The 27,780-nt window shown below is 45.5% G+C and overlaps 2 protein-coding genes across 3 annotated transcripts in view; one reads left to right on the top strand and one right to left on the bottom strand.

The window, feature by feature from the left end:
- Positions 1-27,780, bottom strand: part of LOC143766587 (uncharacterized) — a 925,271-nt gene that overhangs the window by 788,093 nt on the left and 109,398 nt on the right. The window lies entirely within an intron of this gene.
- Positions 2,952-27,780, top strand: part of LOC143766603 (uncharacterized) — a 44,117-nt gene continuing 19,288 nt past the window's right edge. The window contains exons 1-6 of one of the 2 annotated variants that reach the window (XM_077254404.1): positions 2,952-3,042; positions 4,213-4,362; positions 5,402-5,581; positions 5,665-5,788; positions 5,870-6,024; positions 6,166-6,256. In XM_077254404.1, the coding sequence (XP_077110519.1) occupies positions 4,285-4,362; positions 5,402-5,581; positions 5,665-5,788; positions 5,870-6,024; positions 6,166-6,256 (628 nt within the window). In that variant the 5' untranslated portion in view covers positions 2,952-3,042; positions 4,213-4,284. The remainder of the gene's footprint in view (positions 3,043-4,212; positions 4,363-5,401; positions 5,582-5,664; positions 5,789-5,869; positions 6,025-6,165; positions 6,257-27,780) is intronic. The other variant, XM_077254405.1, reaches the window with a different exon arrangement.

Genomic DNA, 27,780 nt, shown 5'->3' with positions numbered 1-27,780 from the left:
TTACCAGGTTCAAAGAATGTGAAGGCCGATGCTCTTTCTAGGAGCTTTGTGCCTGATGCTCCTGGAGTCGCTGATCCTGTTGGTATTCTTAAAGATGGAGTTATCTTGTCAGCTATTTCTCCGGATCTGCGACGTGTGTTGCAGAGATTTCAGGCTGATAGGCCTGAGTCTTGTCCACCTGACAGACTGTTTGTCCCGGATAAGTGGACCAGCAGAGTCATTTCCGAGGTTCATTCCTCGGTGTTGGCAGGTCACCCGGGAATTTTTGGCACCAGAGATCTGGTGGCCAGGTCCTTTTGGTGGCCTTCCTTGTCAAGGGATGTGCGGTCATTTGTGCAGTCCTGTGGGACTTGTGCTCGAGCTAAGCCTTGCTGTTCTCGTGCCAGCGGTTTGCTCTTGCCCTTGCCTGTCCCGAAGAGACCTTGGACACATATCTCCATGGATTTCATTTCTGATCTTCCGCTATCCCAGGGCATGTCCGTTATCTGGGTGATATGTGATCGCTTCTCAAAGATGGTCCATTTGGTTCCTTTGCCTAAGCTGCCTTCCTCTTCCGATCTGGTTCCTGTGTTTTTCCAGAACGTGGTTCGTTTGCACGGCATCCCTGAGAATATTGTGTCAGACAGAGGATCCCAGTTCGTTTCCAGATTCTGGCGATCCTTTTGTAGTAGGATGGGCATTGATTTGTCGTTTTCGTCTGCTTTCCATCCTCAGACTAATGGACAGACGGAGCGAACCAATCAGACTTTGGAGGCTTATTTGAGGTGTTTTGTCTCTGCTGATCAGGACGATTGGGTGACATTCTTGCCGTTGGCTGAGTTTGCCCTTAATAATCGGGCTAGTTCCGCCACCTTGGTTTCGCCTTTTTTCTGCAACTCTGGTTTCCATCCTCGCTTTTCTTCGGGTCATGTGGAGCCTTCTGACTGTCCTGGGGTGGATTCTGTGGTGGATAGGTTGCAGCGGATCTGGAATCATGTGGTGGACAACTTGAAGTTGTCACAGGAGAGGGCTCAGCGCTTTGCCAACCGCCGCCGCGGTGTGGGTCCCCGACTACGCGTTGGGGATTTGGTATGGCTTTCTTCCCGCTTTGTTCCTATGAAGGTCTCCTCTCCCAAATTTAAACCTCGTTTTATTGGGCCTTACAAGATATTGGAAATCCTTAATCCTGTATCTTTTCGTCTGGATCTTCCTGTGTCGTTTGCTATTCACAATGTATTTCATAGGTCCTTGTTGCGGCGGTACATTGTGCCTATAGTTCCTTCTGCTGAGCCTCCTGCTCCGGTGTTGGTTGAGGGCGAGTTGGAGTACGTGGTGGAGAAGATCTTGGATTCTCGCCTCTCCAGGCGGAGGCTTCAGTACCTGGTCAAGTGGAAGGGCTATGGTCAGGAGGATAATTCCTGGGTGGTCGCCTCTGATGTTCATGCGGCCGATTTAGTTCGTGCCTTTCATGCCGCTCATCCTGATCGCCCTGGTGGTCGTGGTGAGGGTTCGGTGACCCCTCACTAAGGGGGGGGTACTGTTGTGAATTTACTTTTTGCTCCCTCTAGTGGTTACTAGTTTTTTGACTCTGGTTTTTCTGTCATTCCTTTTATCCGCACCTGGGTCGTTAGTTAAGGGTGTTGCTATTTAAGCTCCCTGGACCTTCAGTTCAATGCCTGGCAACGTAGTTATCAGAGCTAGTCTGCTGTGCTCTTGTCTACTGATCCTGGTTCCAGTTATATCAGCTAAGTCCGCTTTTTGCTTTTTGCTATTTTGTTTTGGTTTTGTATTTTTGTCCAGCTTGTTCCAAATATATATCCTGACCTTTGCTGGAAGCTCTAGGGGGCTGGTGTTCTCCCCCCGGACCGTTAGACGGTTCGGGGGTTCTTGTATTTCCAGTGTGGATTTTGATAGGGTTTTTGTTGACCATATAAGTTACCTTTCTTTATTCTGCTATCAGTAAGCGGGCCTCTCTGTGCTAAACCCAGCTACCACTGCCCTATGAGCTGGATTTTTGTATTCTGCAGACTTCCACGTTCCTCTGAGACCCTCGCCATTGGGGTCATAACAGTACACCTCGCACACACACGCCTCCGCTCCGTACACCTCATACACACGGCTCCGCTCCGTACACCTCGTACACACACGGCTCTGCTCTGTACACCTCATACACACACGGCTCCGCTCCGTACACCTCGTACACACATGGCTCCGCTCCGTACACCTCGTACACACATGGCTCCGCTCCGTACACCTCGTACACACATGGCTCCGCTCCGTACACCTCGTACACACACGGCTCCGCTCCGTACACCTCATACACACACGGCTCTGCTCCATACACCCCACACACACGACTTCGCTCCGTACACCTCGTACACACGGCTCAGACTACATACACCTCATACACATGCAGCTCAGCTTTATACACTACACAAATACATGGCTTCGCTCCGTACACCTTGTACACCCACGGCTCTGCTCCGTACACCTTGCACACACACGCCTCCGCTCCGTACACCTCATACACACGGCTCTGCTCCGTACACCTCATACACACACGGCTCCACTCCGTACACCTCATACACACGGCTCCGCTCCGTACACCTCGTACACACACGGCTCTGCTCCGTACACCTCATACACACACGGCTCCGCTCCGTACACCTTGTACACACACGGCTCCGCTCCGTACACCTCGTACACACATTGCTCCGCTCCGTACACCTCGTACACACACGGCTCCACTCCGTACACCTCATACACACGGCTCCGCTCCGTACACCTCGTACACACACGGCTCTGCTCCGTACACCTCATACACACACGGCTCCGCTCCGTACACCTCGTACACACACGGCTCTGCTACATCCACACTGTAAACCCCTCCTGACCCCACACATAAACTTCCCCTCATCCAGCACCATGACAACCAGCACAGCAGAGTCCTGCATACGCTGAGGCCCCTGATCATGTGACCCCTGACTCCTCCCCTCCTGTGACCTCATCACAGGTCCTGTGCGGCTCTGCAGGTTGAGGCTCCACACACCAGAACTGTAGCAGGTAAAGACCCCAATATCCACAGGTGTCCCTTCTAATTGGGGGAAACTATCACCTCTAATAATCCTCGGACAGTTCTGACAAACACAGAAAAGTGCCCCTTTATGGAGGAGACAGAAAGTCTGTTTAGTCCCTTTAGCTCCATAGTATCAGCTCTAATCCAATGGTGAGAGAGCGATTTACCCTGAAGAGTCACAGATTGTGGGGTTGGTATAAAATGTTATATTTAGGGGGTTTGTGTTGTCTCCTTATAAGAATCACAATGGTTTTGTTCCTTTTCCGCTGATAGATACAAACGACCCAACTATGAAAGACGGGAACCAAGGAAACAAGTATTACTCTCATAGTACGGGGCCCCACACAGTGTAATGTTCCCACAGTTCCTCCATTCCCCCACACAATATTCTACCACCTAAACCAATAGATAGTAAATCCTCACTTATCCCCATTGTTGATACATTACAGTGCCTTTTCTTGGTTCCTGCCCACAGTGTAATGTTCCCACAGACACAGTGCAATGTTTTCCCAGAACCTCCATTCCTAATTTTATTTTTGTAACATTTTAACACCTGTTTTGTTTGGGTGTTTTTCTTGTAACATGTGAAAGACTATGGAAAAATGCCAAAAAACCCTCCACTATATTTATAAACTTGTTGCTCTTACAATAAAACCTTTTATAAAAGCCTCAAACTTCTGTGTGTGACTCAGAGCTGAGATCTAACGTGATGGAAGATTCCAGTGCGGGGAAGACGGGAAACCTCCATATAGAGGCCGGTGGGGATGGAGTCAGTGACCGACTCTGGACAGATCTGTTCCTAGAGCCGCAGTAGAAGATGAAGATGTCGTCCTCATCATGAAGTCGTTATTTCTCCTGTCACGTGTAATGAATATCTCCTGCAGTATTACTAATGCCGATTCCAGGGTCGGGAAATGAGACGAGAATTAGCGTTATGGAAGATGAGTCTATGAGGAACGTATTCAGCTGCCGACTCCGAGGGAGAAACTGCTTGTTGTCTGTGGCCGAAATATATAGGTTTTATTAGTAGATGGAAAGAAGGAAACTAAATACTGTAAAATAATAAATCTCCTCATGTTTCCCTTATTATCTCCAGTAATTGTATTATTACACAGGATTTTTATGATGTTACATCGGCTCATCTTCTTCTCATTCAGGTCTCTACAATATCGGAGCCTCTCAGTGAAGATCTTCTATATAAGAGAATATTCCTGATTTACCCATCAAGGATGGATATGGACAGAGACAAGATGGCGGAGAGGATATTACACCTCACCCTAGAGATCCTCTTCCGGCTTACTGGAGAGGTGAGAGATTCTGATGACGTCACATTACATCATTCTTATCTATGGGAATAACAGATGGACAGAACTGGAGAGGTGAGGATATAAACCGAAAAAAAGATGGACACCAAAGCTAAAAATAACAATTTTTATTTTAATTGAAAAACCATTAAAAAGTACATGAATAAACAATTCAGCGTATGAGTAAAAAAGATGCAATAAGGGAAAGAAAGGCAACACTAGTGCCACGTAGGTATATATACAGCAAGGGAGCACAAAAGTAGGTATATACTTGTCCCACAGCGATAAGCAAAAAAAAAATAAAAAAAAAAAAATATATATATATATGGCTGGTAATAACCTTAGAATATTCGTGGTGACAAAGTCAACCAAAGATATAATAGCAATTATGCAAAACAAAAGCTCACCGATAATAGGCTGATGCAGGGAAGAGCTGAGGGTGCATAAGAATCAAAATATAGAAAAGCACATAGGTGCACAGATATATCGGGAAAGTCCCGTTAGCATGTATGCGTACATAAGTATAGCCAAGTTATATACTTACTATATATAAGATGCACACACAGCTCCTCCCTGCATCAGCCTATTATCGGTGAGCTTTTGTTTTGCATAATTGCTATTATATCTTTGGTTGACTTTGTCACCACGAATATTCTAAGGTTATTACCAGCCATATATATATATATATATATATTTTTTTTTTATTTTTTTTTTGCTTATCGCTGTGGGACAAGTATATACCTACTTTTGTGCTCCCTTGCTGTATATATACCTACGTGGCACTAGTGTTGCCTTTCTTTCCCTTATTGCATCTTTTTTACTCATACGCTGAATTGTTTATTCATGTACTTTTTAATGGTTTTTCAATTAAAATAAAAATTGTTATTTTTCGCTTTGGTGTCCATCTTTTTTTCGGTTTATATTACTTCTGTGATGGCGGAGCATTTATTTGGAGTGCCCTGTGTATCGGTATACTAATGGAGAGGTGAGGACTCTGGAAATGTCTGTAGTGAGATTTATTAATGTGTCTCTCCATAACCAGGATTACACAGTAGTGAAGAAGACCCCTAGTGAGCGCTGTCAGGACCCTGTGTCTGAGGGATGGGGAAGACCCCTGAGCCCAATCACGGGGCCTCCACCTCACCCCCTGATCCATGAGGACATCAATGACCAGAAGATCCTAGAACTCACCTACAAGATGATTGAGATGCTGACTGGAGAGGTGACACTGCTGGGAATGCTGGGACATTATACAGTAACACTATGGAGGGATCGGGGGGATGACGGTATCATTGTGTGTGTCAGGTTCCTATAAGGTGTCAGGATGTCGCTGTCTATTTCTCCATGGAGGAGTGGGAGTATTTAGAAGGACACAAAGATCTGTACAAGGACATCATGATGGAGGTTCCTCAGCCTCTCACATCACCAGGTAATAGACAGGACTAAATACACACGGCCTATAATTATCTGTATGTAAAGAATGAATTCAGTCCCTGTGTATTTCCTCCAGATCTATCCAGTAAGAGGACAACACCAGAGAGATGTCCCCGTCCTCTTCTTCCTCAGGACTGTAAACAAGAAAATCCTTATGTTTCTCAGGATCATCAGGTAGATGGAGAGAAGGTGTCAGGAGATCTCCCCTATGATGTGAAGACGGCTGTGAAGGTCTTGTACTCAGTGTTGTTTTATCCACCAGTATTATATGTTTTATACTTGTGTAATGAGAACGGTGGAGATGGCAGGATTAGAGCTGATCATAGATGTGACTTCTCCATCTGTCTATGACATTTACAATATTTATTTCAGGGTGAAAATCTGACCCATATTAATACTACAGAGACATATTTGAGGGGTGATGAGAGGTGTAAAGAGGAGATTCCTACATATGACTACCCAGGTGAGTAGTAATCACTAAATACAGAGAAGTCACAGATTCTTCTCAGTCACCTGTTGTGACTGCTTTATCGGTGATGTAGTCCGGCCGTATTACCATGATCGCCATTTTGCCTCCAGACCACAACATTCTCCTCCACCCAAATGACTTTGGGCATTGAAAGCCCTTTTCTATAGAACTTACAACCTGGAGAATCCACCTACAGCCTGGGATTAGAAAACGCTGAATGTAACCTGCCCAGGTCTGTAAACTATAAAGCCAAATGACAGCGTACGTTGAATGTGATGACAAGTTACAAAATCATTTGAAAAGTATTATAATGGGCCTGTAAGAGAAAGTGGAGGGTAATGAGGCTGTTGGCTTCCTAGATCCCTGATATTGGATGAATCTACCTTCTCTCCCTTCTGTGCTGCTGAATGTGCTCATATGGTCCCGACATATCCAGGTCCAGTCTTTCTGGCCAATCTTCACTTTTATGATCGACAACATAAAATGTGCAGTGAGGCCAGGTGTGAATTTCTGTACAATAATAAGAGTTTCCCTTTATTCTGACTTTTGAATTTGCATTAAAACTAATTTCAAGGAGGATTGTGATAAACTACATAAAAAATATTACACATGTGCCATGATATATCTCTAAGCTGTGTGTGGCTGATGGCTGTAATATACATTTATTCACCCCTGCAGGATATGTGTTGGTACCACTAGTTACTAATTTTTGTTATACCTGAGGAGACTATTCAACTTGATCATTTCAGTAGATGTGTTTTTTTCTATAGTCAAAGTTTTTCCCATCACTCTTTAACTTCTTTAACCCCTCTACATCTGGACTTACACAGAGACTTCTAGGTTTGGTCCTGCTGTTACTTGCTTTTCTATAGTGTAAGAAGAATAGTATGGTAGTCGGTTCACAACCAAAAAGTCAGAAAAAACAAAATCAGAAAACACGAGTAGTTTGTAAACGGGCTGGGGTCATAACAGGAAACAAATACACAAGCCGGGAGCTGAGTACAGAGGACTGAACCAGAGGAGAACAAGGCTGTGTCTGGCAGTTTCCGGCAATATGTTTCAGGGTATGTGCACACGCTGCGGATTTTGCTGTGAATCCGCAGCGGATTGGCCGCTGCAGATTCGCAGCAGTTTTCCATACATTTACAGTACCATGTAAACCTATGGAAAACAAAATCCGCAGTGCACATGCGGAAAAAAACACTCGGAAAAGTAGCGTTGTTTATTCCGCAGTATGTCAATTCTTTGTGCGGATTCCGCAGCGGTTTACACATGCTCCATAACTGGAATCCGCAGATGGAATCCGCGCAAAAACTGCAAAAAAAAGTGATAAATTCATGGTAATTCTGCAGAAAATCCGCACTGTGGATTTCCTGCGGATTTACCAAAATAAGTCTGGAAAAATCCGCAAGACTTTCCGCAACGTGTGCACGTAACCTCAGGCTTTAGTAGGGTGTGGTGCTTTCCAACTAGCTGAAGCAGGGAGTAGATTACTTCAGCTGGACATCACACACATGCATAGTATCAGACTGGATGGTACTACACGTCCCTGACTTTAGTGGCTGGACAGAACTGGTGCCACTCAGAACTTCAGGTTCTGACATCTCTATTAACACAACATGAAGAGCAGACTCACCAAAACCTTGTCAAATGACAAATGCACTCGCAGGGTGCAGCAGGCCCCCGATAATAAATGCTAAAGAAGCACAGGTGCAAGCTACTGATGAGAGCAACCACCCACTCGCCCAAACATTAGAGGGGTTGGCTGCCAAGTAGCAAAAATGCACACAGGTAAGGCTTGCATAAGACACTATTCACACAGATAAATGTGATGCACAGTGTCCGGACAACCTATTGATCACGCCCATAGTATTAGCAGGCGGGTCGTCCAGCACTATATATATATATATATATATATATATATACATGCAACACACAAGGAACGAAATAAAGGCCCTGCCACACCCTGTAAAAAGATGATAAAAAGTGCAAAAAAAGATGAAAAATTAACCCCTTACTGACATCGGACGGAATAGTACGTCCGATGTCAGCTCCCCCGCTTTGATGCAGGGCTCCGCGGTGAGCCCGCATAAAACGCCGGGACATGTCAGCTGTTTTGAACAGCTGACATGTGCCCGCAATAGGCGCGGGCAGAATCGCGATCTGCCCGCACCTATTAACTAGTTAAATGCCGCTGTCAAACGCAGACAGCGGCATTTAACTACCGCATCCGGCCGGGCGGCCGGAAATGACGTCATCGCCGACCCCGTCACATGATCGGGGGTCGGCGGTGCACATATTTGGTATCGCCGCGTTCAGAATCGCCCGATCTATCAATAAAAAAAAAGCATTAACCTGATCGTTAAACGGCGTAACGAGAAAAAAATCGAAACGCCAGAATTACGTTTTTTTGGTCGCCGCGATTTGCATTAAAACGCAATAACGGGCGATTTAAAGAACGCATCTGCACCAAATTGGTATCATTAAAAACGCCGTCTCGGCACGCAAAAAATAAGCCCTCAACCGACCTCAGATCATGAAAAATGGAGACGCTACGAGTATCGGAAAATGGCGCAATTTTTTTTTTTTTTTTCTTATAGCAAAGTTTGGAATTTTTTTTCACCACTTAGGTAAAAAATAAACTAGTTATGTTAGGTGTCTATGAACTCGTAATGACCTGGAGAATCATAATGGTAGGTCAGTTTTAGCATTTAGTGACCCTAGCAAAATAGCCAAGCAAAAAACAAGTGTAAGATTGCACTTTTTTTGCAATTTCACCGCACTTGGAATTTTTTTCCCGTTTTCTAGTACACGACATGGTAAAACCAATGATGTCGTTCAAAAGTACAACTCCTTCCGCAAAAAATAAGCCCTCACATGGCCAAATTGACGGAAAAATAAAAAAGTTATGGCTCTGGGAAGGTGGGGAGCGAAAAACGAAAAAAACGGAAAAAGCTCCGGGGGTGAAGGGGTTAAATAATGTATATAATACATTAGATGAGGTATTAGTTACAATTTTGGCCAAAATGGATAAGCTTGCAGCCCAACGTCAAGGATCCTCACCAACCTGCAAGTCCTACTCTAATATCAAAAACAGCTAACATAGAAAACCTGTTTTTGATACTGTGCATCACATTCACGCAGTGGATGTTGGAGAGTAAAAATTGCAAATATGCCATTTTATTACCCAGCACATAGTGCCCATATTGTGCTCCAGGAGACACACACAGCAAATTAAGTGGGTTCTTCTCATTACAGCAATTCCAAATACATGGATGCAGTGGCGTAACTTGAAACTCATGGGCCCCGATGCGAAAGCTCCAACGGGGCCCCCAAATATTTTAAATCTTTAATAGCAATAGTCTTTTTCTATAGGCCAAAGGGACTTGTAGGGCCCCCTAGGCTCCAGGGCCCGGGTGTGGTTACAATCCCTTCACCTGTTGTAGTTATGCCCCTGCGGATGCTAAATGTGGTTTGGGCACACTGCAAGGCTCAGAAACGAGGGGGAAATTTGACTTTGGGAGTGTGGATATTGGTGGATTGGTTTATGGAAGCCTTGTTGCTTTTCAAGAGCCTTTGAGCCACTAATAATGTGTAAACCTCTGTTTTTCTTTGAGAGGTGGTGGGCCTGAGTAGGAACTTGTTTTTTGTAAGATGAGTGAAACTTTTTTTGGTACTTGCCTACACAACATTGTTTGGTGGCTTTTCATTCCATATTTGCGAGGCAGAATGAACAACAGTTGAACACCACACTCCTCTTGTTCATGTCATGAGGTTTTCTATTAGACTGTGAACTGGCATTGTCTTGGTGAATAATTAACTTTTCTCCTTCGCCTCATTGGGGGACACAGACAGTAGGTGTATGCTGCTGCCACTAGGAGGCTGACACTAAGTGATACAAAGAAAGTTACACCCTCCTGCTGGCTCTCAGCTAACCAGTTCTTGCTTAGTGTCCGTAGGAGACACACGGACAGGTCTGCTATTGAGACCTAAAACTCTTTATTATTTTATTTTTACTTTTTACACTTTTGATTTTACTTTCTACAAGGAAGGGGCGACAGATCCTTTCAAGGCTCTGATCTCCCCGAACCATCAACAGGTGAGCACGGAGAGTGTCGGCTCTCCATATCCTCTCCTGCGACGTGCCACGCCTGAGCTGATTCTTAGGGGCGAAGGGTCCCTTGAAGGGCACCGATCTCCCCGCACCCTGAACAAACGAGCACATGGAGCGTCTCCTCCACGTACCCTCTTCACCAGCCAGGCCTATTGCCGGACAACTGGCCCTGTCCACCCGGGGGCTTTATCTCCGTGGATGTACAGAGGCACCCTTTCTTTGGCGTCTGAGCAGCCCTCACTGTACCACCTCTGTTAAAGCGGATGGCACAGGGAGGCGGACGGTTCCTCTCCACCTCCCTAACAAAGAGATGTTGGATTGAGGTTCATCCCTCTATCCCTGCACCGTCCACACTGCATTACCTGACCTGCAGCAGAACAGTAGAGTGCGCGCATTTTCCTCGGTGCTAAAACCCAGTCATCGCGGCAGCTCCATGGCGGGACGCGCACTGATGGTGAGTGGATCCAGTCAGCGATGGGCCTCTGCAGTGGGATATTCACATGCTGACAGGCATCCTCAGCTTCCCTATGGCCCACCTTTCTGAGGTAACGCTCCGGCCGGCTGCAAAAATTTAGCCCCCGGCTTCGGCCGATGTGTAGGCCACATCCCGTATGTCAGGACTCTGAACATTTTTATTACCTTTTGTGCATTACTGCCCTTTTCCAAGATGGCGTCTTTGGTCTCATGTGCACTGTGTCTTCCTGCTATAAAACTCCACCCCAGCCTTCAGTCTGTGCTAGAGTATTCTGCCGTGCATCCAGCTCCTGACTGACTCCCTGGCTATATACCTGCTCCTGTGAACCTGTGTGGTGATCCTGCTACTCTGCTCTGAGTTCCTGCTGCATACACCAGTTTCCAGTAATCCTCCTTCATCTGCTGCTCGTGTTTACTTCCATCTGCATTTGCTGGACATGTAAGCTGTTTCTGCTTTGCAATAACCTGAGACTATTAACCAGGCCTCCCTGGTTGAGCTAAGATATGATTTGAACTGCCTTATAAGCTTATCTATCTGTGTTTGGACTAATACAAGGATTTATTCATGTCAAGTATCCTCAAGATAAATTGTGCTTCATAGACTTTCTGCTTGATTGCATTTTCCTCTGAAGTTTCCTATAGACTGCTAAGCTGCGTTTAATATTTACACCAAGTGTTGTGGACTTGAGTTTCTCTCTGCACCTGTTTGAATCACCGTGTGATAATATAGACTTTACCACTTATAAAACTGTGTCTTCTAGTTGTCTTGTTCCACGCAAAGAGTCTCCTGAGTTATCCCCTATAATTATTACAGGGATGAAGGAGGATTACTGGAAACTGGTGTATGCAGCAGGAACTCAGCAGAGTAGCAGGATCACCACACAGGTTCACAGGAGCAGGTATATAGCTAGGGAGTCAGAGTCAGGAGCTGGATGCACGGCAGAATACTCTAGCACAGACTGAAGGCTGGGGTGGAGTTTTATAGCAGGAAGACACAGTGCACATGAGACCAAAGACGCCATCTTGGAAAAGGGCAGTAATGCACAAAAGGTAGTAAAAATGTTCAGAGTCCTGACACCGTAAGCCGCGCCCGCACTATGGCGTGCTAAGGCGGCTCCGCCCACCTTTTCTCACGCTTCTTCCCTGGCATGGGAGTGATCGCTTCTCTTGGCAACGCCCCTCTATTCTACCCCTGGTATTGCTCGCGCCGGCTGCAGAAATTTAAGCCCCGACTTGGGCCTATTCATGGAAGCCACAAGGCTCCAACCACATGGCATCTGTGGCTCCGCCCCCGAATTGGCGCGTCTCGCTCTCTCTGCGAGACATTACCACCTCTGCAACTCCCGGTGGCCATCTTGGTCCACCCTGCTGGCACACACGCACGCTATGGTTTTGCATTAAAGGGGCACAACAACTCTGCAACTGGGTAAGGAAGTGCTGCTCTCTTCCCCTGCATCTTGCCCCTGTGCTTAAAGGCACATGACCAGTATCTCCTGCCTGGTATTAACCCCTTTCTGACATTAGACGTACTATCCCGTTGAGGTGGGGTGGACCCGTATGACCACCGATGGGATAGTACGTCATATGCGATCGGCCGCGCTCATGGGGGGAGCGCGGCCGGGTGTCAGCTGACTATCGCAGCTGACATCCGGCACTATGTGCCAGGAGCGGTCACGGACCGCCCCCAGCTCATTAACCCCCGGCACACTGCGATCAAACATGATCGCAATGTTCTGGCGGTATAGGGAAGCATCGTGCAGGGAGGGAGCGCCCTGCGTGCTTCCCTGAGACCCCCGGAGCAAATCGCGTTGCTCCGTGGGTCTCTTACCTCCTCCTCCCTGCAGCAGGCCCGGATCCAAAATGGCCACTGCATCCGGGTCCTGCAGGGAGGTGGCTTCACAGCGCCTGCTTAGAGCAGGCGCCTGTAAGCCTGGAGCTGTGCACGACAGATCGCTGATCTGACACAGTGCACAGCAAAGTGTCAGATCAGTGATCTTAGACTATAACATGATGCTCCCCGGGGCAATGTTATAGTGTAAAAAAAATATTCACATGTGTAAAAAAAATAAATAAATAAATAAATAAATAAAAATGTTCCTATAAATACATTTCTTCATCTAAAAAAACCCCAAAACAATAAAAGTACACATATTTAGTATCGTCGCGTCCGTACCGACCCGACCTATAAAACTTTCCCACTAGTTAACCCCTTCAGTGAACATCGGAAAAAAAAATTTTTACGAGGCAAAAAACAACGCTTTATTATCATACCGCCAAACAAAAAGTGTAATAACACGCGATCAAAAAGATGGATATAAATAACCATGGTACCGCTGAAAATGTTTTCTTGTCTTGCAAATAACGAGCCGCCATACAGCATCAAAGAAAAAATAAAAAAGTTATAGTCCTCAGAATAAAGCGATGCAAAAATAATTTTTTCCTATAAAATAGTTTTTATCGTATAAAAGCGCCAAAACATAAAAAAAGATATAAATGAGGTATCGCTGTAATCGTACTGACCCGAAGAATAAAACTGCTTCATCCATTTTACCAAACGTGGAACGGTATAAACGCCCCCCCAAAAGAAATTAATGAATAGCTGGTTTTTGGTCATTCTGCCTCACAAAAATCGGAATGAAAAGCGATCAAAAAATGTCACGTGCCCGAAAATGTTACCAATAAAAACGTCAACTCGTCCCGCAAAAAACAGGACCTCACATGACTCTGTGGACCAAAATATGGAAAAATTATAGCTCTCAAAATGTGGTAAAGCAAAAAATATTTTTTGCAATAAAAAGCATTTTTCAGTGTGTGACGGCTGCCAATCATAAAAATCCGCTAAAAAACCCACTATAAAAGTAAATCAAACCCCCCTTCATCACCCCCTTAGTTAGGGAAAAATAAAAAAATAAAAAAAAAATGTATTTATTTCCATTTTCCCATTAGGTTTAAGGCTAGGGTTAGGGCTACGGTTAGGATTGGGCCTAGGTTTAAGGCTACAGTAAGCGTTGGGGCTAAAGTTAGGGTTAGGGTTTGGATTACATTTACGGTTGGGATTAGGGTTAGGGGTGTGTGAGGGTTAGGGGTGTGGTTAGGGTTACCATTGGGATTAGGGTTAGGGATGTGTTTGGATTAGGGTTTCAGTTATAATTCGGGGGTTTCCCCTGTTTAGGCACATCAAGGGCTCTCCAAAAGCGACATGGCGTCCGATCTCAATTCCAGCCAATTCTGCGTTGAAAAAGTAAAACAGTGCTCCTTCCCTTCCAAGCTATCCCGTGCACCCAAACAGGTGTTTACCCCAACATATGGGGTATCAGCGTACTCAGGACACATTGGACAACAACTTTTGGGGTCCAATTTCTCCTGTTACCCTTGGGAAAATACAAAACTGGGGGCTAAAATATAATTTTTGTGGAAAAAAAAAGTGTTATTTTCACGGCTCTGCGTTATAAACTGTAGTGAAACACTTGGGGGTTCAAAGTTCTCACAACACATCTAGATAAGTTCCTTGGGGGGTCTAGTTTCCATTATGAGGTCACTTGTGGGGGGTTTCTACTGTTTAGGTACATTAGGGGCTCTGCAAATGCAATGTGACGCCTGCAGACCAATCCATCTACGTTTGCATTCCAAATGACGCTCCTTCCCTTCCAAGCTCTGCCATGCGCTCAAACGGTGGTTCCCCCCCACATATGGGGTATCAGCGTACTCAGGACAAATTGGACAACAACTTTTGGGGTCCAATTTTTTCTCTTACCCTTGGGAAAATAAAAAATTGGGGGCGAAAAGATCATTTTTGTGAAAAAATATGATTTTTTATTTTTACAGCTCTGCATTATAAACTTCTGTGAATCACTTAATGGGTCAAAGTGCTCACCACACATCTAGATAAGTTTCTTAGGGTGTCTGCTTTCCAAAATGGTGTTATTTGTGGGGGGGGTTTCAATGTTTAGGCACATCAGGGGCTCTCCAAACGCAAAATGGCATCCCATCTCAATTCCAGTCAATTTTACATTGAAAATTCAAATGGCGCTCCTTCGCTTCCGAGCTCTGCCATGCGCCCAAACAGTGGTTTATCCCCACATATGGGGTATCGGCGTACTCAGGACAAATTGTACAACAACTTTTGGGGTCCATTTTCTCCTGTTATGCTTGATAAAATAAAAAAAAATTGGAGCTGAAGTTAATTTTTTGTGAAAAAAAGTTAAATGTTCATTTTTATTTAAGTCCTAAGTCATATTGCACGACTCGTTAGAGGGTTGATTGTGACTTGTAGGATCGCTACTTCCAACAGGTGGCGCTATAGAGTTAAGTCCTCTTTTTCTCAGAAGAGGCAATTTGCATATTTAATTTCCCAGAGGAGCATTGTACGGCAAATAAGTCTCCTTACCTTGACAAGCCAGAGATGGTATGTCACTCTCCATAAGGAGAAACGATACCCCTTAGACCCCAGTCCAGAGCCTCTCACCTAGCCAAATCAGTTCTCATGCTTCGCACTGACGAGGGCCAACAGCCCGAAACACCGTGTCTGCGAATTGAGATACTAATTTGGCTTTTATCCTAAGTCATATTGCATGACTCGTTAGAGGGTTGATTGTGACTTGTAGGATCGCTACTTCCAACAGGTGGCGCTATAGAGTTGCGTCCTCTTTTTCTCAGAAGAGGCAATTTGCATTTTTATTTAAACATTCCAAAAATTCCTGTGAAACACCTGAAGGGTTAATAAACTTCTTGAATGTGGTTTTGAGCACCTTGAGGGGTGCAGTTTTTAGAATGTTGTCACACTTGGTTATTTTCTATCATATAGACCCCTCAAAATGACTTCAAATGAGATGTGGTCCATAAAAAAAAATGGTGTTGTAAAAATGAGAAATGGCTGGTCAATTTTTAACCCTTATAACTCCCTAACAAAAAAATTTTGGTTCCAAAATTGTGCTGATGTAAAGTAGACATGTGGGAAATGTTACTTATTAAGTATTTTGTGTGACATATCTCTGTGATTTAATTGCATAAAAATTCAAAGTTGGAAAATTGCGAAATTTTCTAAATTTTCGCCAAATTTCCTTTTTTTTCACAAATAAACGCAGGTAATATCAAAGAAATTTTACAACTATCATGAAGTACAATATGTCACGAGAAAATAATGTCAGAATCACCGGGATCCGTTGAAGCATTCCAGAGTTATAACCTCATAAAGGGACAGTGGTCAGAATTGTAAAAATTGGCTTGGTCATTAACGTGCAAACCACCCTTGGGGGTAAAGGGGTTAAAGGTACATGACCAGTATTCCCTAGTCTTAAAGGTACACGAACAGTATTCACTAGTCTTAAAGGTACATGACCAGTATTCCCTGGACTAAAGGGCATATGACCAGCATTTCCTGGTCTTAACCCCTTCATGACCCAGCCTATTTTGGCCTTAATGACCTTGCCGTTTTTTGAAATTCTGACCAGTGTCCCTTTATGAGGTAATAACTCAGGAACGCTTCAACGGATCCTAGCGATTCTGAGATTGTTTTTTCGTGACATATTGGGCTTCATGTTAGTGGTAAATTTAGGTCGATAATTTCTGCGTTTATTTGTGAAAAAAACGGAAATTTGGCAAAAAATGTGAAAATTTCGCAATTTTCACATTTTGAATTTTTATTCTGTTAAACCAGAGAGTTATGTGACACAAAATAGTTAATAAATAACGTTTCCCACATGTCTACTTTACATCAGCACAATTTTGGAAACAATTTTTTTTTTTTGCTAGGAAGTTATAAGGGTTAAAATTTGACCAGTGATTTCTCATTTTTACAACAAAATTTACAAAACCATTTTTTTTAGGGACCACCTCACATTTGAAGTCATTTTGAGGGTTCTATATGGCTGAAAATACCCAAAAGTGACACCATTCTAAAAACTGCACCCCTCAAGGTGCTCAAAACCACATTCAAGAAGTTTATTAACCCTTCAGGTGTTTCACAGCAGCAGAAGCAACATGGAAGTAAAAAATGAACATTTAACTTTTTAGTCACAAAAATGATCTTTTAGCAACAATTTTTTTATTTTCCCAAGGGTAAAAGGAGAAACTGGACCAGGAACGTTGTTGTCCAATTTGTCCTGAGTACGCTGATACCTCATATGTGGGGGTAAACCACTGTTTGGGCGCACGGCAGGGCTCGGAAGGGAAGGAGCGCCATTTGACTTTTTGAATGAAAAATTGGCTCCAATCTTTAGCGGACACCATGTCGCGTTTGGAGAGCCCCCGTGTGCCTAAACATTGGAGCTCCCCCACAAGTGACCACATTGTGGAAACTAGACCCCCCAAGGAACTTATCTAGAAGCATAGTGAGCACTTTAAACCCCCAGGTGCTTCACAAATTGATCCGCAAAAATGAAAAAGGACTTTTTTTTCACACAAAATTTCTTTTAGCCTCAATTCTTTCATTTTCACATGGGCAACAGGATAAAATGGATCCTAAAATTTGTTGGGCAATTTCTCCTGAGTATGCCGATACCTCATATGTGGGGGTAAACCACTGTTTGGGTGCACGGCAAGGCTCGGAAGGGGAGGCGTGCCATTTGACTTTTTGAATGGAAAATTAGCTCCAATCGTTAGCGGACACCATGTCGCGTTTGGAGAGCCCCTGTGTGCCTAAACATTGGAGCTCCCCTACAAGTGACCCCATTTTGGAAACTAGACCCCCCAAGGAACTTATCTAGATGCATAGTGAGCACTTATAACCCCCAGGTGCTTCACAGAAGTTTATAACGCAGAGCCGTGAAAATAAAAAAATAATTTTTCTTTCCTCAAAAATGATTTTTAGCCCAGAATTTTTTATTTTCCCAAGTGTAATAGGACAAATTGGACCCCAAATGTTGTTGTCCAGTTTGTCCTGAGTACGATGATACCCCATATGTGGGGGTAAACCACTGTTTGGGCGCACGGCAGGGCTCGGAAGGGAAGGCACGCCATTTGGCTTTTTGAATGTAAAATTAGCTCCAATCATTAGCGGACACCATGTCGCGTTTGGAGAGCCCCTGTGTGCCTAAACAGTAGGAACTCCCCACAAGTGACTCCATTTTGGAAACTAGACCCCCAAGGGAACTTATCTAGATGTGTGGTGAGCACTTTGAACCCCCAAGTGCTTCACAGAAGTTTATAACGCAGAGCCGTGAAAATAATAAATGTGTTTCCTTTCCTCAAAAATATTTTTTTAGCCCAGAATTTTTTATTTTTGCAAGAGTAACAGGAGAAATTGGACCCCAAAAGTTGTTGTCCAGTTTCTCCTGAGTACGCTGATACCCCATATGTGGGGGTAAACCACTGTTTTGGCACACGTCGGGGTTCGGAAGGGAAGTAGTGACGTTTTGAAATGCAGACTTTGATGGAATGCTCTGCGGGCATCAGGTTGCGTTTGCAGAGCCCCTGATGTGCCTAAACAGTAGGAACTCCCCACAAGTGACTCCATTTTGGAAACTAGACCCCCAAGGGAACTTATCTAGATGTGTGGTGAGCACTTTGAACCCCCAAGTGCTTCACAGAAGTTTATAACGCAGAGTGTTGTGAATTTGGTTTCTGGGCTCCCCCGGTGGTCACTGGTGGTACTGAACGTGGGTTTGTCATGTCCTCTGTTCACCTGTTTCCATCAGGATGTGGGAGTTTCTATTTAGCCTTTCTCCTCAGTCATTTCTATGCCGGCCAACAATGTTACCAGAAGCATTTCTGTTGCATGTTCCTGCTCCTAGACTACTTTCAGCTAAGTTGGATTTTTGTCCTAAGTTTGTTTGCATTTTTGTTCCAGTTCTCTGTGTTTGAATATTTCTGAGACTGGAAGCTCTTGTGAACTGAAATTGCCACTCTGGTGTCATGAGTTGATATTAGAGTTCTAAAGTAATTTCAGGATGGAATTTTGAATAGGGTTTTCAGCTGGCCGTGAAGTCCCCTTTTCTGTCTTCCTTCTATCTAGTAAGCGGACCTCAATTTTGCTAAACCTATTTTCATACTTCGTATGTCAATTTCCTCTTATATCACCGACAATATTTGTGGGGGCTACTGTCCGCCTTTTGGGGAAAATTTCTCTAGAGGTGAGCCAGGTCTGTATTTTCCTCTGCTAGGGTCAGTCAGTTCTCCGGCTGGCGCTGGGCGTCTAGGGATAAAACGTAGGCACGCTACCCGGCCACTTTCAGTTGTTGTGATAGGTTTAGCTCACGGTCAGCTCGAGTTCCCATCTTCCAAGAGCTAGTCCTTTTGTATGCTCAACTATGTTCTCTGTGTGTTGAGAACCATGACAGTTTGGCCGGCCAAGGGTTAAAATAATTGGCTGAAGAAAGGAGAGAATTAGAAGTCTGCAGAGAATTTTTATTTTTTTTTTTTCCCCTGAGTTTGCTTCTCTGCTTATACTGCAGCCTTCGTCTCTCTCTCCTTCTAATCCTTGAATGGCTCTGATCTCACCTGATTAATATGGATCCTCAGAGTTTAGCTACTGGTTTGAGTAATCTCGCTAATAAGGTTCAAAGTTTACAGGATTTTGTTATTCATGCTCCAATATCTGAACCTAGAATCCCTTTACCTGAATTTTTCTCCGGGGATAGATCTCGCTTTCAGAATTTCAAACATAATTGTAAATTGTTTTTGTCTCTGAGATCTCGCTCCGCTGGAGATCCTGCACAGCAGGTCAGGATTGTAATTTCCTTACTCCGGGGCGCCCCTTAGGATTGGGCATTTGCTTTGGCACCAGGGGATCCTGCGTTGCTCAATGTGGATGCGTTTTTTCTAGCTTTGGGGTTGCTTTATGAGGAACCCCATTTAGAGATTCAGGCTGAAAAAGCCTTGATGGCCCTGTCCCAGGGTACAGATGAGGCGGAAATATACTGCCAAAAATTTCATAAGTGGTCTGTGCTTACTCAGTGGAATGAGTGCGCCCTGGCGGCGATTTTCAGAGAGGGTCTCTCTGATGCCGTTAAGGATGTTATGGTGGGGTTCCCTGTGCCTGCAGGTCTGAATGAGTCCATGACAATGGCTATTCAGATTGATCGGCGTTTGCGGGAGCGCAAACCTGTGCACCATTTGGCGGTGTCTACTGAGAAGGCGCCAGAGAATATGCAATGTGATAGAATTCTGTCTAGAAGCGAACGGCAGAACTTTAGGCGAAAAAATGGGTTATGCTTCTATTGTGGTGATGCAACTCATGTTATATCAGCATGCTCTAAACGTACAAAGAAGGTTGATAAGTCTGTTTCAATCAGCACTTTACAGTCTAAGTTTATTCTATCTGTGACCCTGATTTGCTCTTTATCGTCAATTACCGCGGACGCTTATGTCGACTCTGGCGCCGCTTTGAGTCTTATGGATTGGTCCTTTGCCAAATGCTGTGGTTATGATTTAGAGCCTTTGGAAGTTCCTATACCTCTGAAGGGTATTGACTCCACGCCATTGGCTAGTAATAAACCACAATACTGGACACAAGTGACTATGCGTATTAATCCGGATCACCAGGAAATTATTCGCTTTCTTGTATTGTATAATCTACATGATGTTTTGGTGCTTGGATTGCCATGGCTGCAATCTCATAACCCAGTCCTCGACTGGAAAGCAATGTCTGTGTTAAGCTGGGGATGTCAGGGGACTCATGGGGACGTACCTTTGGTTGCCATTTCGTCATCTGTTCCCTCTGAGATCCCGGAATTCTTATCTGATTATCGTGACGTTTTTGAGGAACCTAAACTTGGTTCACTGCCTCCGCACAGAGATTGCGATTGTACAATAGATCTGATTCCGGGCAGTAAGTTTCCAAAAGGTCGTTTATTTAATCTGTCTGTGCCTGAACATGCTGCTATGCGTGAATATATTAAGGAGTCCTTGGAAAAGGGACATATTCGTCCTTCGTCATCTCCTTTAGGAGCCGGCTTTTTCTTTGTATCTAAAAAGGATGGCTCTTTGAGGCCGTGTATTGATTATCGGCTTTTGAATAAAATCACGATTAAATATCAGTACCCTTTGCCATTGCTTACTGATTTGTTTGCTCGCATAAAGGGGGCCAAGTGGTTCTCTAAGATTGATCTTCGTGGGGCGTATAATTTAGTGCGAATTAAGCAGGGGGACGAGTGGAAAACCGCATTTAATACGCCTGAGGGTCATTTTGAGTATTTAGTAATGCCTTTTGGTCTTTCAAATGCCCCTTCAGTCTTTCAGTCCTTTATGCATGACATTTTCCGTGAATATTTGGATAAATTTATGATTGTGTATTTGGATGATATTTTGATTTTTTCGGATGACTGGGACTCTCATGTCCAGCAGGTCAGGAAGGTTTTTCAGGTTTTGCGCTCTAATTCCTTGTGTGTAAAGGGTTCTAAGTGCATTTTTGGGGTTCAAAAGATTTCTTTTTTGGGGTATATTTTTTCCCCCTCTTCCATTGAGATGGATCCTGTCAAGGTTCAGGCTATTTGCGATTGGACGCAACCCTCTTCTCTTAAGAGCCTTCAGAAATTCTTGGGCTTTGCTAATTTCTACCGTCGATTTATAACTGGGTTTTCTGATGTTGCTAAACCACTGACTGATTTGACTAAGAAGGGTGCTGATGTTGCTGATTGGTCCCCTGCTGCTGTGGAGGCCTTTCGGGAGCTTAAGCGCCGCTTTTCTTCCGCCCCTGTATTGCGTCAGCCTGATGTTACTCTTCCTTTTCAGGTTGAGGTCGACGCTTCAGAAATTGGAGCTGGGGCGGTTTTGTCGCAGAAAAGTTCCGACTGCTCCGTGATGAGACCTTGCGCGTTCTTTTCTCGTAAATTTTCGCCCGCGGAGCGAAATTATGATATTGGTAATCGTGAACTCTTAGCTATGAAGTGGGCTTTTGAGGAATGGCGTCATTGGCTTGAGGGGGCTAGACATCAGGTGGTGGTATTGACCGACCACAAGAATTTGATTTATCTTGAGTCTGCCAGGCGCCTGAATCCTAGACAGGCGCGCTGGTCGTTATTTTTCTCTCGGTTTAATTTTGTGGTTTCATACCTACCAGGTTCTAAAAATGTGAAGGCGGATGCCCTTTCTAGGAGTTTTGAGCCTGATTCTCCTGGTAATTCTGAACCTACGGGTATCCTTAAGGAGGGAGTGATTTTATCTGCTGTTTCCCCAGACCTGCGACGGGCCTTGCAGGAGTTTCAGGCGGATAGACCTGATCGTTGCCCGCCTGGTAGAATGTTTGTTCCTGATGATTGGACCAGTAGAGTCATCTCGGAGGTCCATTCTTCTGCGTTGGCAGGGCATCCTGGAATCTTTGGTACCAGGGAGTTGGTGGCTAGGTCCTTCTGGTGGCCTTCCCTGTCACGAGATGTGCGAGGTTTTGTGCAGTCTTGTGATGTTTGTGCTCGGGCCAAGCCTTGTTGTTCTCGGGCTAGTGGATTGTTGTTGCCCTTGCCTATTCCGAAGAGGCCTTGGACTCACATCTCGATGGATTTTATTTCTGATCTCCCTGTTTCTCAGAAGATGTCTGTCATCTGGGTGGTGTGTGACCGTTTCTCTAAGATGGTCCATTTGGTTCCCTTGCCTAAGTTGCCTTCCTCATCCGAGTTGGTTCCTCTGTTTTTTCAAAATGTGGTTCGCTTGCATGGTATTCCGGAGAATATCGTTTCTGACAGGGGGACCCAATTCGTGTCTAGATTTTGGCGAGCGTTCTGCGCTAGGATGGGCATTGATTTGTCTTTTTCGTCTGCTTTCCATCCTCAGACTAATGGCCAGACCGAGCGAACTAATCAGACCTTGGAGACTTATTTGAGGTGTTTTGTCTCTGCGGATCAGGATGATTGGGTTGCCTTCTTGCCCTTGGCGGAGTTTGCCCTCAATAATCGGGCTAGTTCTGCCACTTTGGTTTCTCCTTTCTTCTGTAATTCGGGGTTTCATCCTCGTTTCTCTTCCGGTCAGGTGGAGCCTTCGGATTGTCCTGGAGTGGATGCTGTGGTGGAGAGGTTGCATCAGATTTGGGGGCAGGTGGTGGACAAATTGAAGTTGTCCCAGGAGAAGACTCAGCATGTTGCCAACCGCCGTCGTCGTGTTGGTCCTCGTCTTTGTGTTGGGGATTTGGTGTGGTTATCTTCTCGGTTTGTCCCTATGAAGGTTTCTTCTCCTAAGTTTAAGCCTCGGTTCATCGGCCCGTACAAGATATTGGAGATTCTTAACCCTGTGTCCTTTCGTTTGGACCTCCCTGCATCTTTTTCTATTCATAATGTCTTCCATCGGTCATTGTTGCGCAGGTATGAGGTACCTGTTGTGCCTTCCGTTGAGCCTCCTGCTCCGGTGTTGGTTGAGGGTGAGTTGGAGTACGTTGTGGAGAAGATCTTGGACTCCCGTGTTTCCAGACGGAGACTTCAGTATTTGGTCAAGTGGAAGGGCTACGGTCAGGAGGATAATTCTTGGGTGACAGCCTCTGATGTTCATGCCTCCGATTTGGTCCGTGCCTTTCATAGGGCTCATCCTGATCGCCCTGGTGGTTCTGGTGAGGGTTCGGTGCCCCCTCCTTGAGGGGGGGGTACTGTTGTGAATTTGGTTTCTGGGCTCCCCCGGTGGTCACTGGTGGTACTGAACGTGGGTTTGTCATCTCCTCTGTTCACCTGTTTCCATCAGGATGTGGGAGTTTCTATTTAGCCTTGCTCCTCAGTCATTTCTATGCCGGCCAACAATGTTACCAGAAGCATTTCTGTTGCATGTTCCTGCTCCTAGACTACTTTCAGCTAAGTTGGATTTTTGTCCTAAGTTTGTTTGCATTTTTGTTCCAGTTCTCTGTGTTTGAATATTTCTGAGACTGGAAGCTCTTGTGAACTGAAATTGCCACTCTGGTGTCATGAGTTGATATTAGAGTTCTAAAGTAATTTCAGGATGGAATTTTGAATAGGGTTTTCAGCTGGCCGTGAAGTCCCCTTTTCTGTCTTCCTTCTATCTAGTAAGCGGACCTCAATTTTGCTAAACCTATTTTCATACTTCGTATGTCAATTTCCTCTTATATCACCGACAATATTTGTGGGGGCTACTGTCCGCCTTTTGGGGAAAATTTCTCTAGAGGTGAGCCAGGTCTGTATTTTCCTCTGCTAGGGTCAGTCAGTTCTCCGGCTGGCGCTGGGCGTCTAGGGATAAAACGTAGGCACGCTACCCGGCCACTTTCAGTTGTTGTGATAGGTTTAGCTCACGGTCAGCTCGAGTTCCCATCTTCCAAGAGCTAGTCCTTTTGTATGCTCAACTATGTTCTCTGTGTGTTGAGAACCATGACAGCAGAGCCGTGAAAATAATAAATGTTTCCTTTCCTCAAAAATATTTTTTTAGCCCAGAATTTTTTATTTTTGCAAGAGTAACAGGAGAAATTGGACCCCAAAAGTTGTTGTCCAGTTTCTCCTGAGTACGCTGATACCCCATATGTGGGGGTAAACCACTGTTTGGGCACATGCCGGGGCTCGGAAGGGAAGTAGTGACGTTTTGGAATGCAGACTTTGATGGAATGGTCTGCGGGCATCATGTTACGTTTGCAGAGCCCCTGATATGCCTAAACAGTAGAAACCCCCCACAAGTGACCCCATTTTGGAATCTAGACCCCCCAAGGAACTTATCTAGATGTGTGGTGAGCTCATTCAACCCCCAAGTGCTTCACAGAAGTTTACAACGCAGAGCCGTGAAAATAAAAAATCATTTTTCTTTCCTCAAAAAAGATGTTTTAGCAAGCAATTTTTTATTTTCACAAGGGTAACAGGAGAATTTGGACCCCAATATTTGTTGCCCAGTTTGTTGTGAGTACGCTGATACCCCATATGTGGGGGTAAACCACTGTTTGGGCGCACGTCAGGGCTCGGAAGGGAAGTAGTGACATTTGAAATGCAGACTATGATGGAATGGTCTGCGGGCGTCCCATTGCATTTGCAGAGCCCCTGATGTGCCTAAACAGTAGAAACACCCCACAAGTGACCCCATTTTGGAAACTAGACCCCCGAAGGAACTTATCTAGATGTGTGGTGAGCACTTTCAACCCCCAAGTGCTTCACAGAAGTTTATAACGCAGAGCCGTGAAAATAAAAAATAATTGTTCTTTCCTCAAAAATTATGTTTTAGCAAGTAATTTTTTATTTTTGCAAGGGTAACAGGAGAAATTGGACCCCAACAGTTGTTGCCCAGTTTGTCCTGAGTACGCTGGTACCCCAAATGTGGGGGTAAACCACTGTTTGGGCGCACGTCGGGGCTTGGAAGGGCGGGAGCACCATTTGACTTTTTGAACGCAAGATTGGCTGGAATCAATGGTGGCGCCATGTTGCGTTTGGAGACCCCTGATGTGCCTAAACAGTGGAAACCCCTCAATTCTAACTTCAACACTAACCCCAACACACCCCTAATCCTAATCCCAACTGTAGCCATAACCCTAATCACAACCCTAACCCCAACACACCCCTAACCACAACCCTAACCGCAACACACCCGTAACCCTAATTCCAACCCTAATCCTAACCCTAATCCCAACCGTAACCCTAATCCCAACCCTAACCACAACTGTAACCCCAACACACCCCTAACCCTATCCGTAACCCTAACCACAAGCCTAATCTTAACCCTATTTCAAACCCTAGCCCTAATTCCAACCCTAACTCTAATTCCTACCCTGACCCTAAGGCTATGTGCCCACGTTGCGGATTCGTGTGAGATTTTTCCGCACGATTTTTGAAAAATCTGCAGGTAAAAGGCATTGCGTTTTACCTGCGGATTTACAGCAGATTTCCAGTGTTTTTTTGTGCGGATTTCACCTGCGGATTCCTATTGAGGAACAGGTGTAAAATGCTGCGGAATCCGCACAAAGAATTGACATGCTGCGGAAAATACAACGCAGCGTTTCTGCACGGAATTTTCCGCACCATGGGCACAGCGGATTTGGTTTTCCTTAGGTGTACATGGTACTGTAAACCTGATGGAAAACTGCTTCGAATTCGCAGCGGCCAATCCGCTGCGGATCCGCGGCCAATCCGCTGCGGATCCGCGGCCAATCCGCTGCGGATCCGCTGCCGATCCGCTGCGGATCCGCTGCGGATCCGCGGCCGATCCGCGGCCGATCCGCTGCCGATCCGCTGCGGATCCGCTGTGTATCCGCTGCGGATCCGCGGCCGATCCGCTGCGGATCCGCTGCCGATCCGCTGCGGATCCGCGGCTGATCCGCTGCGGATCCGCTGCCGATCCGCTGCGGATCCGCTGTGTATCCGCTGCGGATCCGCGGCCGATCCGCTGCGGATCCGCGGCCAAATCCGCACTGTGTGCACATGCCATAACCCTAACCCTACCCCTAACCCTACCCCTAGTTCTAGTTCTAACCCTAGTTCTAACCCTAACCCTAGTGGAAAAAAAAAATATATATATTTTCTTTATTTTATTATTGTCCCAACCTATGGGGGTGATAAAGGGGGGGGGGGGTTTATTTATTATTTTTTTATTTTGATCGCTGTGATAGAACCTACCACAGCGATCAAAATGTACTTTGCCGGCCGGCAGATGCGGCGGGCGCACTGCGCATGCGCCCGCCATTTTGGAAGATGGCGGCGCCCAGGGAGAAGACGGACCGACTTCGGGAGGCTCGGTAAGTATGAGGGGGTGGTGGGGGGGTGGATCGGAGCACAGGGGGGGGGATCGGAGGACCGGGGGAGCGGACAGGAGCACGGGGGAGCGGACAGGGGGACGGAGGGGGGTACCGGAGAGAACAGAGGACTGGGGAGGAGATCGGGGGCGGTGGGGGGGGGCAGAACATGATTTCCAGCCATGGCAGATGCTATTGCAGCATCGGCCATGGCTGGATTGCAATATTTCACCATTTTCATAGGTGAAATATTGCAAATTGCTCTGATTGGCTGTTGCACTTTCAACAGCCAATCAGAGCGATCGTAGCCACGTGGGGGCAAAGCCACCCCCCCTGGGCTGAAGTACAACTCCCCCTCTCCCTGCAGATCGGGTAAAATAGGAGTTAACCCTTTCACCCGATCTGCAGGGATGCGATCATTCCATGACGCCATATAGGCGTCATGGGTCGGATTGGCACCGACTTTCATGACGCCTACGTGGCGTCAAAGGTCGGGAAGGGGTTAAAGGAACAGGACCTGCATCCCTTGGTCTTAAAGGCTCATGACCAATATTCTCTTGTCTTAAAGGCACATGACCAGTCCAAAGCCGGGCACCCTAAATGAGCTCAGGAGCCCTCCGCCGCCGATCCCAGCTTATCCCAGAGTACCTAGTTCCCTGAGTGAGCTTTGTCACTGCCGCAACCCATAGTGTTATGATCCTTAGTGGTTGAGGATCACAAATTACTCAGCAAGGTGACTAAACATAGGACAAGCTCTAGGGAGGTGGAAAACTGGACTGACCGCAAATCTGAACCTATCCAAACACACTAGAGGTAGCCGGTGAACGTGCCTAAAATCCTAGACGTCTCTAGCCAGCCTGAGGAACTAACTACCCCTAGAGAGAAAGAAAGACCTCTCTTGCCTCCAGAGAAATAATCCCCAAAGATATAGAAGCCCCCAACAGATAATAACGGTGAGGTAAGAGGAAGGCACATACATAGGGGTGAAAGCAGATTCAGCAAATGAGGCCCACTAATACTAGATAGCAGAAAATAGAAAAGTGATCTATGCGGTCAGTAAAAAAAACCCTTACAAAATATCCACACTGAGATTTACCCTCGCACCAACTAACGGTGTGGGGGGAGAACCTCAGTCCCCTAGAGCAACCAGCAAGCCAAGAAATCACATTTTAGCAAGCTGGACAAAAAACATGATGAATGCTGATAATCAGAAAATAAACAAACAAGAACTTAGCTTGTCTTGGAGAGACTGGGAGCAAGGTAGTCACAAGGAATCAGAAGAGCACTGAATACATTGATAGCAGGCAAGGAACTGAGTATCCAGGTGAGCTAAATAGGAAACCAACCAAGGATAACGAACCA

This window comes from Ranitomeya variabilis, chromosome 4, assembly GCF_051348905.1.
Source record: "Ranitomeya variabilis isolate aRanVar5 chromosome 4, aRanVar5.hap1, whole genome shotgun sequence".
Classification (NCBI taxonomy): Eukaryota; Metazoa; Chordata; class Amphibia; order Anura; family Dendrobatidae; genus Ranitomeya; species Ranitomeya variabilis.
The sequence above is the reverse complement of the archived record's forward strand: the minus strand, read 5'-3'. Positions and strand labels throughout refer to the sequence as shown.